We start from the raw sequence: 17,041 nt of genomic DNA on the forward strand, positions 1-17,041 counted from the left end.
AGAGGTGGGTGTTTACAAGCTTTTGCTTCTGCCTACACCCTTTTGGGCGCATGGTGCGTTGATGGATTATTTTCTTTCTTTTTTTGTTCTGGATCTGTGTGCTGAATAAATTAATTCATTCATTCATTCATTCAACCCCACCTCACGCTCTGACTGCTGGGATAGGCTCTAGCTCCCCAAACCCTTAATTGGAGTAAATGGTTGAAGATGAGTGAGTGAGTGAGTGAGTGGTGCAAAGTTGCATGAAATGACCTGAACTCTTAAATAGACAACTTCCACCTGCACCTGAAGGCGGCGTAGTGAGTTTGATTACTCAATAAGAACAACTTCTGTTATGAAAAAAGTGCATTTATTTATTTGTGTAATTTGACCTGGCAGGCAGCAGAACTCCGCCCCCTCCCCTGCCCATCAAATTTCTGTACACGCCCCGTCGCACTGAAAAACAATAAACAATAAACCAAAGTCCTTCTGAAAACATCCATCAGGGTCAAAAGCAACAAAAGCACTGAGATAAAAAAAAAACATTCAAAGTACACAAGTAACAAACACTCCATCCACACTCCGCCTTCTTTGGACGGAGGTGGGTAGGGCCAGCGTTCTAGCGGTCTAAAGTCACCACTTCCTATTGGTCCACCAGGGTGACTGGCATGTGAGGAGGTGTGGCCTGCACAGCCTGTCCTCTTGACAACAAAGACCTAGTCTGACTCAGACTCGCTGGATTCATCTGAGGAGGTCTGGTCTTCATCCTCATCCTCATCGTCGTCATTGTTCTGCAGACGTAAACAGAAAGTGCAGCATGTTTAGATGCAATTTGAAAGAGAACTTGAATAAATTGTAAGAGTTGAAGGTAGTAGTTATCCTCGTAAGTTTTTAACCCTGACGGTTTAGCCCGGATATGCCGACCGTATTAAAACACTAGCATACGTCTAATATGTTATGGGAATGTTTTTTATAAGTTAAGAGCACGTTGAAGCACACTGAAATATGTCGTAATACGCCGAGCACCTTGGAAAATTTTGGACATGTTGAAAATTTTCTAGGTATTCCAGCGTGTGACTCGTACGTCCGGCACATGCAGAACATAAGCTGTAGGTAAGTTATGTGATTGTTGGCACACGTTTCATGTAATTTACTCATAAGTCGAAATATGTCCATCAAAGCTGGTCATTGATTGGCTGACAGCAGCAGTCCTCATGTGGACAGACTGTTTCAGTCACACACACAGTAAATATAAAGTCTGACCCATTTGTTTCAGTGGGATTTGTCATCTGACAAAAACGTATCCACATAAAGCTCCTGGTTTTCAAAAATGACATCTGAAAATACTTTCATTCCTTGTCGTGGCTGGAAACGTAGAGTTTTAAAGCAAGTCCCTCTGTGGTTCTTCTGCTCCAAGTGTGTTTCTCAGAGGATGCTGGTCTGATCGGTTCCCCATCTGAGGAACCGATCAGACCGCAACCAGCATTTTGACCCCCCCCCATGTGACTGATCAGACAGTGAGAACCCATCAAAGCACTGGTCGCGGTCTCATTGCGACCAACACTTTAAAAGTTTAAAGACTCACAGCGCTTCATTCATTCACGGCAGCGTTTACCACATCTTACTCTATTTCTGACCCGCACCACACCGTGCAGTACTGACCTGAACCACTCGGTGCAAATGGGGCTGTCAGCATACACTGGCTAATCGTCAAGGTGTGACAAGGCCTTAGGTTTGGGCATAACTGGGTCGGTTTGGGGTTCAGGTCAGTCAGGATGAGGGAAGCCATCAATGAAAATGATGATGCTCTTGGTGTTATTAATCTTATCAAACATGTAGGTTGTGATGTCACTTTGGTATAAAGTCAAAGAAAAGGTGAAAATGTGCAAAAGAAATTAATACAACACACATAAAGCAGTACAACTAAAGTATTAAAAACCCAGTTACACACAAACACACACACTATACAGTAATTTATGAATGAATTTAAATAAAATTCATATAAGCACAATTAAACATATAAATGTAACGATATCGTGATACTTATCGAGTACCAGGCATCCAATGTATCGCATGGTATCGAGTTTTGAAAAATGTATAGAGCCCTAGTCACAGGTCATCAGTGTGTGTCACGTTTGGAATGACTGCCTCACCTCATCGTCATCATCATCATCTTCATCACTGTCTGTACTTCCAGATGTCTCGTCATCTTCATCCGAATCCGACGAATTGCTCTTCTCCTCCTCTTCATCTGAGTCAGATATATCCTGCTGGAAGACAGAACACAAAGTGTGACAGAGCAACCGGCAGAGTGACAGACAGGGTGACAAAGCGACAGACAGGGTGCCAGAGCAACCGGCAGAGTGACAGATAGGGTGCCATAGCAGCAGACAGAGAGACAGACAGGGTGACAGAGCAACCACCAGAGTGACAGATAGGGTGCCATAGCAGCAGACAGAGAGACAGACAGGGTGACAGAGCAACAGACAGAGCGACAGACAGGGTGCCAGAGCAACCACCAGAGTGACAGACAGGGTGACAAAGCGACAGACAGGGTGCCAGAGCAACCGGCAGAGTGACAGACAGGGTGCCAGAGCAACCGGCAGAGTGACAGATAGGGTGCCATAGCAGCAGACAGAGAGACAGACAGGGTGACAGAGCAACAGACAGAGCGACAGACAGGGTGCCAGAGCAACCACCAGAGTGACAGACAGGGTGACAAAGCGACAGACAGGGTGCCAGAGCAACCGGCAGAGTGACAGATAGGGTGCCATAGCAGCAGACAGAGAGACAGACAGGGTGGCAGAGCAACAGGCAGAGTGACAGATAGGGTGCCACAGCAGCAGACAGAGAGACAGACAGGGTGGCAGAGCAACGACCAGAGTGACAGACAGGGTGACAAAGCGACAGACAGGGTGGCAGAGCAACCGGCAGAGTGACAAATAGGGTGCCACAGCAGCAGACAGAGAGACAGACAGGGTGACAGAGCAACAGACAGCGCAAACAGAGAGTGGCAGAGCAACTGGCAGAGTGACAGACAGGGTGACAAAGCAACTGCCAGAATGACAGACAGGGTGACAGAGCAACAGGCAGAGTAACAGATAGAGCGAGAGACAGGGTGGCAGAGCAACCAGCAGAGTGACAGAGCAACCAGCAGAGTGACAAACAGGGTGACAAAGCAACCGCCAGAGCGACAGACAGGGTGACAGAGCAACCAGCAGAGCAACAGATAGGCTGGCAGAGAAACCAGTAGAGCAAGAGACAGGGTGGCAGAGCAACCGGCAAAGTGACAGACAGGGTGACAGAGCACCTGGGAGTGCGACAGACAGGGTGACAGAGCAACAGACAGAGCGACAGACAGGGTGACAGAGAAAACAGCAGAGGGACAGACAGGGTGACAGAGCAACCGCCAGAGTGACAGACAAGGTGACAAGAGCAACAAACAGGGTGACAGATCAACTGACGGAGCGACAGACAGGGTGGCAGAGCAACTGGCAGAGTGACAGACGGGCTTACAGAGCAACAGATAGGGTGACAGAGCAACAGGCAGAGTGACAGACAGGCTGGCAGAGCAACCGGCACAGCAACAGACAGGGTGGCAGAGGAACCGGCAGAGCAACTGGTAGAGCGACAGACATGCTTACAGAACAATCACCAGAGTGAGAGATGGGGTGACTGAGCAAATGACCTGGTGGACACAAGTCAGGAGCAACCTTTGATATTGGGTATTACTGTGTGTTAGGGTTAGAGTGTGTGACAGTGTGTAGTTGTGTGTGTCGTGTGTTGTGTGTGTCGCTGTGTGTGTAGCTGTGTGTGTTTTTGTGTTACCTTGGCTCGGTAGGCCATGGCCCTCTTGCCGACGGTGACACCTGGAGTCGTGAGTCTTGAACTCAGTGCCTTCCCCTTTGCTGTCAGATGGACTTTGGCTCCTGGAGCTCCGTGCACTTTGGTGGAGCTTCGTCTCTTCTGTCAGAGGTAAACGACAAACAAACGGGGGCATGTCCACAAATCAAATACACCCACAAATTATCACTGATCGTAGGTTCAATTGGGAAAGCCAAAAATTCGGAAAGTGCGCGAGGTGTCAGTGAGGTTGAGGAAGTAAAGGGTCAAATATAAAGCCCAACTGAAGGATTTTCCTGGTTCTGCTGGAGGTTTCTTCCTGTTAAAAGGGAGTTTTTCCTTTCCACTGTCGCCAAGTGCTTGATCACAGGGGGTCGTTTTGACCGTTGGGGTTTTTATGTAATTATTGTATGGCCTTGCCTTACAATATAAAGCGCCTTGGGGCAACTGTTTGTTGTGATTTGGCGCTATATAAATAAAATTGATTGATTGATAGCTGTACTTCCAGGTCTTCTTTTTCAGAAAATCCTCCTCTGTACCACTTAATCATGAAGCAGTGTAACTGGTGATGTAAAATTCAAAACTTGCACTGTGCACAATTCCTCCAGTCACAGCCACAGAAGCCTATAACTTCTTCTGGGTTGTCTGGGTGTCTTTCCTCACTCTTCTCATTCTTGCACAGTCACTCAGTTTTTGAGAACTGTCTACTCCACCCAGGTTTACCATACAGTACCATTTTGTTTGTATTTCTTCATGTTTGGTGTGAATAAAGTCCAAGACATATTCAGTGTCTTGGAAATGTATCCATCCCCTTACTTGACAGAAGAAGACTGGATGTAAAAGTGATGGTTTGTATGTGTTATACTAAAGGGGGCACTTATTTATTCACACCATCACTTTGGCTTTTTGATTTTTATTTCTTTTCATTCATAATGTAGAGACTACTTTTCACAGTGAGTTTAAAGGGCACAATTTTAGAAAATTTAATATGAAAAGCCTGGATTTTTGTTTTGTTTTTGGATGTCCTAAAAAAAATTTCAAACATGTAAAAGCTCAAGGCAGCAAACACTTTTTCACAACACTGTATAAGGTCCCACAGTTGACAGTCACAGTACAAACCAAGCATGAAGTCAAAGGAATTGTCTGTAGACCTCAGAGACAGGACTGTCTGGAGGCACAAATCACAAATCTGGGGAAGGGAACAGAAACATTTCTGCTGCTTTGAAGGTCCCAATAAGCTCAGTGGCCTCCATCATCTGTAAATGGAAGACGTTCAGATCCAGCAGGACTCTAAAATGAGCAATCGAGGGAGAAGGACCTTAGTCAGGGAGGTGACCAAGAACCCGATGGTCACTCTGTCCGAGCTCCAGCAATCCTCTGTAGAGAGAGGAGAACCTTCCAGAAGGACAACCATCTCTGCAGCAATCCACCAATCAGGTCTGTATGGTAGAGTGGCCAGACAGAAGCCACTCCTTAGTAAAAGGCACATGGCAGCCCACCTGGAGTTTGACAAAAGGCACCTTTAGTACTCTCAGACCAGGAGAAACTAAATTCTCTGGTCTGATGAAACAAAGATTGAACTCTTTGGCGTCATGTTTGGAGGAAACCAGGCACCATCCCTACAGTAAAGCATGGTGGTGGCAGCATCATGCTGTGGGGATGTTTTTCAGCAGCAGGAACTGGGAGACGAGTCAGGATTGAGGGAAAGATGAATGTAGCAATGTACAGAGACATCCTGGATCACTTCCTGTTCCGGAGCACAGCGGTGTTTTGCTGTATCTGTTAGCTGTTTAATCTGTGCAGTTAGATTGATCTAGATAACTAGATGAGACGCCATTTCCTCTCCAACTTACGGGTTATCTGCTTTAAGCTACGAGTTTGTGAGTTATACCACGGAGTCAGACACTTCACTTCACAAGATCTTCACTTAGCCTGGAAAAAGAGTCTGTTGCTCTATAAAAAAGCCCTCCGTAAAGCTAGGACATCTTTCTACTCATCACTAATTGAAGAAAATAAGAACAACCCCAGGTTTCTTTTCAGCACTATAGCCAGGCTGACAAAGAGTCAGAGCTCTATTGAGCCAGGTATTCCTTTAACTTCAACCCCATTCCTACCAGGCTGCTCAAGGAAGCCCTACCATTATTTAATGCTTCGATCTTAAATATGATCAATCTATCTTTGTAAGTTGGTTATGTACCACAGGCTTTTAAGGTGGCAGTAATTAAACAATTACTTAAAAAGCCATCACTTGACCCAGCTATCTTAGCTAATTATAGGCCAATCTCCAACCTTCCTTTTCTCTCAAAAATTCTTGAAAGGGTAGTTGTAAAACAGCTAACTGATCATCTGCAGAGGAATGGTCTATTTGAAGAGTTCAGTCAGGGTTTAGAATTCATCATAGTACAGAAACAGCATTAGTGAAGGTTACAAATGATCTTCTTATGGCCTCAGAGAGTGGACTCATCTCTGTGCTTGTTCTGTTAGACCTCAGTGCTGCTTTTGATACTGTTGACCATAAAATTTTATTACAGAGATTAGAGCATGCCATAGGTATTAAAGGCACTGCGCTGCGGTGGTTTGAATCATATTTATCTAAGAGATTTTCTAAGAGACCAATTTTATTCACTTTATACATGCTTCCCTTAGGCAGTATTATTAGAAAGCATTGCTTAAATTTTCATTGTTACACAGATGACACCCAGCTTTATCTATCCATGAAGCCAGAGGACACACACCAATTAGCTAAACTGCAGGATTGTCTTACAGACATAAAGACATGGATGACCTCTAATTTCCTAAACTCAGATAAAACTGAAGTTATTGTACTTGGCCCCACAAATCTTAGAAACATGGTGTCTAACCAGATCCTTACTCTGGATGGCATTACCCTGACCTCTAGTAATACTGTGAGAAATCTTGGAGTCATTTTTGATCAGGATATGTCATTCAAAGCGCATATTAAACCAATATGTAGGACTGCTTTTTTGCATTTGCGCATTATCTCTAAAATTAGAAAGGTCTTGTCTCAGAGTGATGCTGAAAAACTAATTCATGCATTTTTTTCCTCTAGGCTGGACTATTGTAATTCATTATTATCAGGTTGACCTCAAAGTTCCCTGAAAAGCCTTCAGTTAATTCAAAATGCTGCAGCTAGAGTACTGAGCATATCTCACCCATATTGGCCTCTCTTCATTGGCTTCCTGTTAATTCCAGAATAGAATTTAAAATTCTTCTTCTTACTTATAAAGTTTTGAATAATCAGGTCCCATCTTATCTTAGGGACCTCGTAGTACCATATCACCCCAATAGAGCGCTTCGCTCTCAGACTGCAGGCTTACTTGTAGTTCCTAGGGTTTGTAAGAGTAGAATGGGAGGCAGAGCCTTCAGCTTTCAGGCTCCTCTCCTGTGGAACCAGCTCCCAATTCAGATCAGGGAGACAGACACCCTCTCTACTTTTAAGATTAGGCTTAAAACTTTCCTTTTTGCTAAAGCTTATAGTTAGGGCTGGATCAGGTGACCCTGAACCATCCCTTAGTTATGCTGCTATAGACTTAGACTGCTGGGGGGTTCCCATGATGCACTGAGTGTTTCTTTCTCTTTTTGCTCTGTATGCACCACTCTGCATTTAATCATTAGTGATTGATCTCTGCTCCCCTCCACAGCATGTCTTTTTCCTGGTTCTCTCCCTCAGCCCCAACCAGTCCCAGCAGAAGACTGCCCCTCCCTGAGCCTGGTTCTGCTGGAGGTTTCTTCCTGTTAAAAGGGAGTTTTTCCTTCCCACTGTCGCCAAGTGCTTGCTCACAGGGGGTCGTTTTGACCGTTGGGGTTTTTACGTAATTATTGTATGGCCTTGCCTTACAATATAAGGCGCCTTGGGGCAACTGTTTGTTGTGATTTGGCGCTATATAAATAAAATTGATTTGATTTTGAAACCTGCTCCAGAGCGCTCTTGACCTCAGACTGGGGCGACGGTTCATCTTTCAACAGGACAATGACCTTAAGCACACACCCAAGATATTAAAGGAGTGGCTTCAGGACAACTCTGTGAATGTCCTTGAGTGGCCCAGCCAGAGCCCAGACCTGAATCCGACTGAACATCTCTGGAGAGATCTGAAAATGTCTGTGCACAGACGCTCCCCATCCAACCTGATGGAGCTTGAGAGGTGCTGCAAAGAGGAATGGACCAAACTGCTCAAAGATAGGTGCCCAGGTTTCTGTGAAGGCTCTCAGTTGTCCAGGTGGTTTCCATAGTAGAGAAGCTTGAATCTTTGACTGGACTGGGTTGTCTGACGTGAGGACGTTTCACTTCAAATTGCAGAAGCTTCCTCAGCTAAAATTCTTGCTCTGGTAGTCTGACTTCTGTCTTGACTCTTGTAGAGAAGAACAACAGAAGCCAGCAAAAGCTGGAGTTTTAAACCTAACCAGACCCTTCCTACCAACAGGCAGACTGCTATTGGCTAGTGACTAACAACTGCTCTAATTAGCACCTATTGTGCTTTAGTTAGCACCCTCCTAATGACAGGGCAGCTGTCCCTCCTAAAGCCGCTTTCAAATTGGCATATTCATAGAGCTGCTCATCGTGGCGTATCGTCTATGCTGAGTTGAGCAGCTCTATGCCCACTTTTAGCAGCTCTACATCGAGTTTTTTCTCCCTACGCAGCAGTATGTTGAGGGCTACGTGCGTAGGACGGAAGAAATTAAACATGTTTAATTCTCTTCGGAGTAGAGCGCTGGACACAGTTTTAAGCAGGTCTGCTGTCAGGAAAGATGACTTTAAGCTTGCTTTCAGCTTGTTTTCATCTTGAAATATAGTACGTGCCATGGGATTAATATACATGCTGTTGGATTAAACTGAACAGTGTTTGGTACTTTCCCGGAGTAAGTGAGGTCATACCGGACTTTTCCATTGCAAATGGGGAGGCCCACGGAATGAACTCAGTGGTGAAGACGATGGAATATGTCTAAGAATGATTCTAACATGACAAGTATGATCAAATGAAGAATTAATGTGTTAAATTAAGAGTTGATTAGAAAAAGTATGTTACAAATAAGTGAAATGAATGATTATATGAGTTGTTTTTCATAAAGAGTGCAGTCAGAGAGAAAGAGGAAGTGAAGAAGATGTTGCAACGAGGCAAGAAAAGCTGATGATAAACAACTGATCAAATGATTAAGATGTGGTAAAATATGAAATTAATAATAAGGAATGAAAATGTTTGTATATGACCATATGAATTATTTTTATGTGAAAGAGAGTTGTAATGAAATGATTGAATATGACTGATGTGATTTTAAAGAAATGATTTAAAAGAATGAATTCTCAGAAAAGCTGAAGTGTTAACAGAAAAGAGGAACTTGAGAAATAAGTTACTGGCAAAGGGCCGCAGATAGCTTCCAGTAAGGGAAGGAGAAGGGAGGAGGTTTTGAGTCACCAGCGTCCCCACAGTAACCAAGATCATCTGAGGACAACAAAGAGTCAAGCACATATATAAACTGTGAAACACCAGGAAACTGGGTTATTCTTCCAGGGAGAGGTGCTGTTGTCACTTCTCCCCTGCTACGAGGAGATCACAAGAATTGACCATCTTGTGAGCAGCAATTGGAATCGTGAAGTGACAGGATTGGAGCCATAAGAGATCATTTGAGAGAGTTTTCAACTCCCACTCAGGCCGTCCAGTCACGGAGTAGCAGAGCATTGGAGAATAATCACTGGCCTTAAGTCTGAGTGGGGAAGGTTCAACGTTTTCTCTCTCGAGGAACATCACAGCATACCAGAATGGATTAGATCAACTTTTGGTTGATTGAAGAAGGAATAAACTCTTATGTGGATTAATTTCCTGAAGGATTACAACATCACACAAGGATCGTGGTAAGCTAACGACTAATAGCTGATGAAGAGGAAATCAAGTTCATCGAGCTGGGGACTTTAACCTCAAAAACCTCCTTCCCTCACTCCTAGAAAAATTGTTAAGAAGTCAATCCAGTCCAGTCAAAGTAAGATCAGACAGTATTATTGAATTAAAAACAAAAATCTCTGCCAATCATTATTCTAATTATACTCGAATTACTGTTGTGAAATTATCATCATATAACCTATTTTGATTATGCTGTCGGCACTTGCAAAACCTGCAATAAATTTCCAAGCATGCAGTTAAAGTGTTAAGGCTTGGACATTGGATTTATTGATGCTTCTTAAGGTGTAAAAGTTAAAGTTTATTGGGTGTACAACATCAAAAAGTGCTCTAAAAGGTTAGTCTGGTTTTTAATGAAATTAATACATCCTGGGGACTCGCTGTACGAGTCACTAAATTCAAAATCTAGCAACATTCCAAGAGCCCTGATCCATAAGAGGAGAGCTGCCGTTAACGGGCGTGGCCGGTTCGTATCCTGGTTCCAGAGAAGGCTATTCGACCGGGGTGCGAGATCAGCGTCAGCGGGGTGGACGTCCGGATGGAGGCAGTGAGCGGCTAGACGAATCTCCTCGCCACCAGCTTGAACAGCCTTTGTGCAGCCCTGCCGGGTAATACCCGTGGAGACACGAAGGTCGGACCCCAGAGACGGAGAGCTGGTTTAGTACACAAACACACTCATCGGAGGGTGAGCGTGTGCCCTGTATCTAAAAAAATAGCAGGATCTGACACTGTGCAGCACAGCGTTACTGCATCCAAGTCTGTGCAACACTGCACTTCTGTACACAACCAAAAACTGAGTGTGTGAATCCAGAGAAATCAACTGAGAACATGATCACACAGCCCACAGCACCTGTGTGATCAGAACAGGGAATCGAACCTCAACTCAGAAATACAGAAACAGCAGGTGGGTCGCTCACTCTCTCTCTCTCTGTATCTGATCAAACCTGTGATTTTAAAATAATAGAATAGAATGCTTTTTATTGTCATTATACACAAGGTACAATGAAATTAAAAGACAACTCCCGTAGTGCAAAGGTGTAAAAGTAAATATAAAAAGACATAAGAATAAGTACATGTATTTACAAGGAGCCAGTAGCTGTATATAAATAGAAGTCTGTACTATTCATTGCATTCACCTTTATAAAATAAATGCAATGAACAGTGCAGACTGTAGGCTAATGTGCATTCAATACCCGTATTGCACTTGGATAGAACATGTTGGTGAGTCTGGATGTGCGGGCCTTGATGGACCGGTACCTCTTTCCTGAGGGCAGCAGTGAGAACAGGTTGTGCCCAGGGTGTGAACCATCCAAGCTGATGCTTCTGGCCCTGTGCAGACATCTGGTGTTATAGATGTCTGACAGAGAGGACAGCTGCACTCCTATGATGTTCTGTGCTGACTTCCTGACTCTCTCCAGAACCTTCTTGTCAGCCTGAGAGCAGCTCCTGTACCACACCAAGATGTTGTTGGTGAGGACGCTCTCTACAGAACAGTTCCTGGGACAGGTTGACCTTCCTCAGTGACCTTAAAAAGTACAGAAGCTGCTGTGCCTTTTTCACAAGGGCATTGGTGTTGGTGCACACGCTGCATGTCGGTGCGCTCATCAAACACCTGATCGATCAGGTCTGATCAAACCTGACAAGAGCTGTGACTCTTTAAAAGAAAAGCCTCGTTGTTGCATGTCGGTGCGTTCATCAAACGCCCTGATCGATCAGGTCTGATCAAATCTGAAAAGAGCTGTGACTTTAAAATAAAAGCGCACTCGCTGCATGTCGGTGTCCTCATCGCCCTGATCGATCAGGTCTGATCAAATCAGCGGACCTGATCGGAGCAACCAGAAGTTTAAAAGTTTAACGAGTCACAGCGTTTCATTCACAGCAGCCAGACTCAGCAGCATCTGAACACAATGAAAGTGATCCACCAAGACAAATGATAATAATAATAATAATAATGTTAAATGACTCTGTTTTTGAGCTGCACCACACCTGCAGTAGAGAACAGAGCGCACTTCCACAGAGGCAGAAAATAGCACTGAACTGGTTTAATAGCGGCATGGTACATGCGACTGTGTGCACACATTAAAAAGCGAACACACAAAGCTGCAAGTATGAAATGAACGTGGAAAAAGGCTGAGTATGCGCGCATTTCAGGCATATTTAAATGAAACACAACACTGCAATACGCAGCTCTATGAATACGCCAATGTGAAAGGGGCTTAACAATGGGACTGACGCCTCTCCTGACGATGTGAATGACTCATTACCATGAACAAATGATTGAAACTGCTTTGACCTGAGTACCCATTGTAAACAGGAAACAAAGCGTGTCTCAGACCCTTAAGGCTGGGTTTCAACTGTTTCACATACAATGCTTCTTTCACACCCCTCTCACACCATTTCTTTTCTCTGGCTGCAACGGCTGCTTAGTCTCACCTATGTACTGTTCGTTATAGTTATCCTGACATCTGAGAGAATATGAGGGATCCTGTCCTTAGGGTGAACTAAAGTGCAGAAGTCCCAAAGAACAAAGAGACCAGACAGACAGGAGACGGAGGCAAGAAGAAGAGGAGTGTCTCTCCCTTATTTAGCAAGACTATAGAAAAACTACAGAGGATCTTCAGATAGCACAAAATCCCAGTTTAATTCAATTCAATTCAATTTTATTTATATAGCGCCAAATCACAACAAACAGTTGCCCCAAGGCGCTTTATATTGTAAGGCAAGGCCATACAATAATTACGTAAAAAACCCCAAAGGTCAAAACGACCCCCTGTGAGCAAGCACTTGGCGACAGTGGGAAGGAAAAACTCCCTTTTAACAGGAAGAAACCTCCAGCAGAACCAGGCTCAGGGAGGGGCAGTCTTCTGCTGGGACTGGTTGGGGCTGAGGGAGAGAACCAGGAAAAAGACATGCTGTGGAGGGGAGCAGAGATCAATCACTAATGATTAAATGCAGAGTGGTGCATACAGAGCAAAAAGAGAAAGAAACACTCAGTGCATCATGGGAACCCCCCAGCAGTCTAAGTCTATAGCAGCATAACTAAGGGATGGTTCAGGGTCACCTAATCCAGCCCTAACTATAAGCTTTAGCAAAAAGGAAAGTTTTAAGCCTAATCTTAAAAGTAGAGAGGGTGTCTGTCTCCCTGATCTGAATTGGGAGCTGGTTCCACAGGAGAGGAGCCTGAAAGCTGAAGGCTCTGCCTCCCATTCTACTCTTACAAACCCTAGGAACTACAAGTAAGCCTGCAGTCTGAGAGCGAAGCGCTCTATTGGGGTGATATGGTACTATGAGGTCCCTAAAATAAGAAGGGACCTGATTATTCAAAACCTTATAAGTAAGAAGAAGAATTTTAAATTCTATTCTAGAATTAACAGGAAGCCAATGAAGAGAGGCCAATATGGGTGAGATATGTTCTCTCCTTCTAGTCCCCGTCAGTACTCTAGCTTAAATTTAAGCAATGCCGTCTAATAATACTGCCTAAGGGAAGCATGTATAAAGTGAATAAAATTGGTCCTAGCACAGAACCTTGTGGAACTCCATAATTAACCTTAGTCTGTGAAGAAGATTCCCCATTTACATGAACAAATTGTAATCTATTAGATAAATATGATTCAAACCACCGCAGCCCAGTGCCTTTAATACCTATGGCATGCTCTAATCTCTGTAATAAAATTTTAGGGTCAACAGTATCAAAAGCAGCACTGAGGTCTAACAGAACAAGCACAGAGATGAGTCCACTGTCTGAGGCCATAAGAAGATCATTTGTAACCTTCACTAATGCTGTTTCTGTACTATGATGAATTCTAAAACCTGACTGAAACTCTTCAAATAGACCATTCCTCTGCAGATGATCAGTTAGCTGTTTTACAACTACCCTTTCAAGAATTTTTGAGAGAAAAGGAAGGTTGGAGATTGGCCTATAATTAGCTAAGATAGTTGGGTCAAGTGATGGCTTTTTAAGTAATTACTGCCACCTTAAAAGCCTGTGGTACACAGCCAACTAATAAAGATAGATTGATCATATTTAAGATCGAAGCATTAAATAATGGTAGGGCTTCCTTGAGCCGCCTGGTAGGAATGGGGTCTAATAGACATGTTGATGGTTTGGATGAAGTAACTAATGAAAATAACTCAGAACAATCGGAGAGAAAGAGTCTAACCAAATACCGGCATCACTGAAAGCAGCCAAAGATAACGATACATCTTTGGGATGGTTATGAGTAATTTTTTCTCTAATAGTTAAAATTTTATTAGCAAAGAAAGTCATGAAGTCATTACTAGTTAAAGTTAAAGGAATACTCGGCTCAATAGAGCTCTGACTCTGTCAGCCTGGCTACAGTGCTGAAAGAAACCTGGGGTTGTTCTTATTTTCTTCAATTAGTGATGAGTAGAAAGATGTCCTAGCTTTACGGAGGGCTTTTTTATAGAGCAACAGACTCTTTTTCCAGGCTAAGTGAAGATCTTCTAAATTAGTGAGACGCCATTTCCTCTCCAACTTACGGGTTATCTGCTTTAAGCTGCGAGTTTGTGAGTTATACCACGGAGTCAGGCACTTCTAATTTAAAGCTCTCTTTTTCAGAGGAGCTACAGCATCCAAAGTTGTCTTCAATGAGGATGTAAAACTATTGACGAGATACTCTATCTCACTTACAGAGTTTAGGTAGCTACTCTGCACTGTGTTGGTATATGGCATTAGGGAACATAAAGAAGGAAACATATCCTTAAACCTAGTTACAGCGCTTTCTGAAAGACTTCTAGTGTAATGAAACTTATTCCCCACTGCTGGGTAGTCCATCAGAGTAAATGTAAATGTTATTAAGAAATGATCAGACAGAAGGGAGTTTTCAGGGAATACTGTTAAGTCTTCAATTTCCATACCATAAGTCAGAACAAGATCTAAGATATGATTAAAGTGGTGGGTGGACTCATTTACATTTTAAGCAAAGCCAATTGAGTCTAATAATAGATTAAATGCAGTGTTGAGGCTGTCATTCTCAGCATCTGTGTGGATGTTAAAATCGCCCACTATAATTATCTTATCTGAGCTAAGCACTAAGTCAGACAAAAGTTCTGAAAATTCTTCACAGGTTTAAAGTTTACTTTAAACCTGTGAAACTTTACTCACTCGAGGGTCGGATCAGGGGTGAAACTTCACTCACTTGAGGGCAGGGTCAAGGGGTTAAACCTCGCTTCGCTCACTCGAGGGCTGGGTCGGGGGTTAAACCTTGATTCGCTCACTCGAGGGCCACGTTGTGGGTTAATCCTCGCTTCGCTCACACGAGGACTGGGTTGTAGCTTAAACCTCACTTTGCTCACTCGAGGGCTGGATCGGGGGTTAAACCTTGCTTCGCTCACTCTAGGGCCGGGGTTTAAACCTCGCTTGGTTCAGCAGAGTGCCGGGGCTTAAACCTCACTCACTCGAGGGCCGGATTGGGGGTTAAACTTCGCTCACTCGAGGGCGGGGTCGAGGGTTAAACTTCGCTCACTCGAGGGCGGGGTCGGGGTTAAACTTTGCTCACTCGAGGGTCGGGTGTGAAACCTCTCTTCGCTCACTCGAGGCCCGGATCGGGGGTTAAACTTCGCTTCGCTCACTCGAGGGCCGGGTCGGGGGTTAAACCTCGCTCACTCGAGGGCCAGGTCGGGGGTTAAACCCCGCTCACTCGAGGGCCAGGTCGGGGGTTAAACCTCGCTCACTCGAGGGGCTGGTCGGGGGTTAAACCTCGCTCACTCGAGGGGCTGGTCGGGGGTTAAACCTTGCTCACTCGAGGGCCAGGTCGGGGGTTAAACCTCGCTTTGCTCACTCGAGGGCGGGGTCGGGGGTTAAACTTCGCTCACTCGAGGGCGGGGTCGAGGGTTAAACTTCGCTCACTCGAGGGTCGGGTGTGAAACCTCTCTTCGCTCACTCGGGGCCCGGATCGGGGGTTAAACCTGGCTTCGCTCACTTAATGGCAAGGTCAGGGGTTAAACCTTGCTTCGCTCACTCTAGGGCCGGTTTAAACCTCGCTTGGCTCACTTGAGTGCCGGGGCTTAAGCCTCACTCACTTGAGGGCCGGATTGGGGGTTAAACCTCGCTTTGCTCACTCGAGGGCCAATTCGGGATTAAACTTCGCGCACTCGAGGGCGGGGTCTGGGGTTAAACCTCGCTCACTCGAGGGCCTGGTCGGGGGTTAAACCTCGCTCACTCAAGGGTCGGGTTTGAAACCTCTCTTTGCTCACTCAAGGCCCGGATCAGGGGTTAAACCTGGCTTCGCTCACTCAATGGCAAGGTCAGGGGTTAAACCTCACTTCGCTCACTCTAGGGCCGGGGTTTAAACCTAGCTTTGCTCACTTGAGTGACGGGGCTTAAGCCTCACTCACTTGAGGGCCGATTGGGGGTTAAACCTCGCTTTGCTCACTCGAGGGCCAATTCGGGATTAAACCTCGCTCACACGAGGGCCTGGTCGGGGGTGAAACCTTGCTCACTCGAGAGTCAGGTCGGGGGTGAAACCTCTCTTCGCTCACTCGAGGCCCAGATCGGGGGTTAAACCTCGCTTCGCTCACTCGTGGGCCAATTCGGGATTAAACTTTGCGTACTCGAGGGCCGGGTCAAGGATTAAACCTCGCTCACATGAGGGCCTGGTCGGGGGGTTAAACCTTGCTCACTCGAGGATCGGGTCGGGGGTGAAACCTCTCTTCGCTCACTTGAGGCCCGGATTGGGGGTTAAACCTTGCTTCGCTCACTCAATGGCAAGATCAGGGGTTAAGCCTTGCTTCGCTCACTTGAGGGCTGGGTCGGGGGTTAAACTTCGCTCACTCGAGGGTGGGGTCGGGGATTAAACCTCACTCACTTGAGGGCTGGGTAGGGGGTTAAACATTGCTCACTCGAGGGCCGGGTCGGGGGTTAAACCTCGCTTGGCTCACTAGAGTGCCGGGACTTAAACCTCACTCACTCGAGGACCGGGTCAACCTCGCTTTGCTCACTCGAGGGCCGGGTCGAGGGTTAACCTTCGTTCACTCGAGGGTCGGGTTGAGGGTTAAACTTCGTTCACTCGAGGGCCGGGTTGAGGGTTAAACTTCGTTCACTCGAGGGCCGGATCGGGGATTAAACCTTGCGTTGCTCACTCAAAGGCCGGGTTGGGGGTTAAATCTCGTTTCACTCACTCGAGGGCCAATTCGGGATTAAACTTTGCGCAGTTGAGGGCCGGGTCGAGGGTTATGCTTTGTTCACTCGAAGGCCGGGTTGGAGGTTAAACCTCGCTTTGCTCACTCAAGGGCCGGGTCGGGGGGTTAAACTTCACTCACTCGAAGGTGGAGTCGGGGGTTAAACC

At 45.4% G+C, this 17,041-nt stretch overlaps 1 protein-coding gene across 1 annotated transcript in view; it reads right to left on the reverse strand.

Moving 5' to 3' along the window:
- Positions 1-332: 332 nt before the first annotated feature.
- LOC117521361 (nucleolar transcription factor 1-like) overlaps positions 333-17,041 on the reverse strand; it is a 159,495-nt gene continuing 142,786 nt past the window's right edge. Inside the window, exons 13-15 of the mRNA XM_034182650.1 lie at positions 3,808-3,945; positions 2,133-2,249; positions 333-770 (exon numbers count right to left, since the gene is read on the reverse strand). Coding sequence (XP_034038541.1) covers positions 696-770; positions 2,133-2,249; positions 3,808-3,945 — 330 coding nt within the window. The 3' untranslated portion in view covers positions 333-695. The remainder of the gene's footprint in view (positions 771-2,132; positions 2,250-3,807; positions 3,946-17,041) is intronic.

Source organism: Thalassophryne amazonica, chromosome 12 (genome assembly GCF_902500255.1).
Source record: "Thalassophryne amazonica chromosome 12, fThaAma1.1, whole genome shotgun sequence".
NCBI lineage: Eukaryota > Metazoa > Chordata > Actinopteri > Batrachoidiformes > Batrachoididae > Thalassophryne > Thalassophryne amazonica.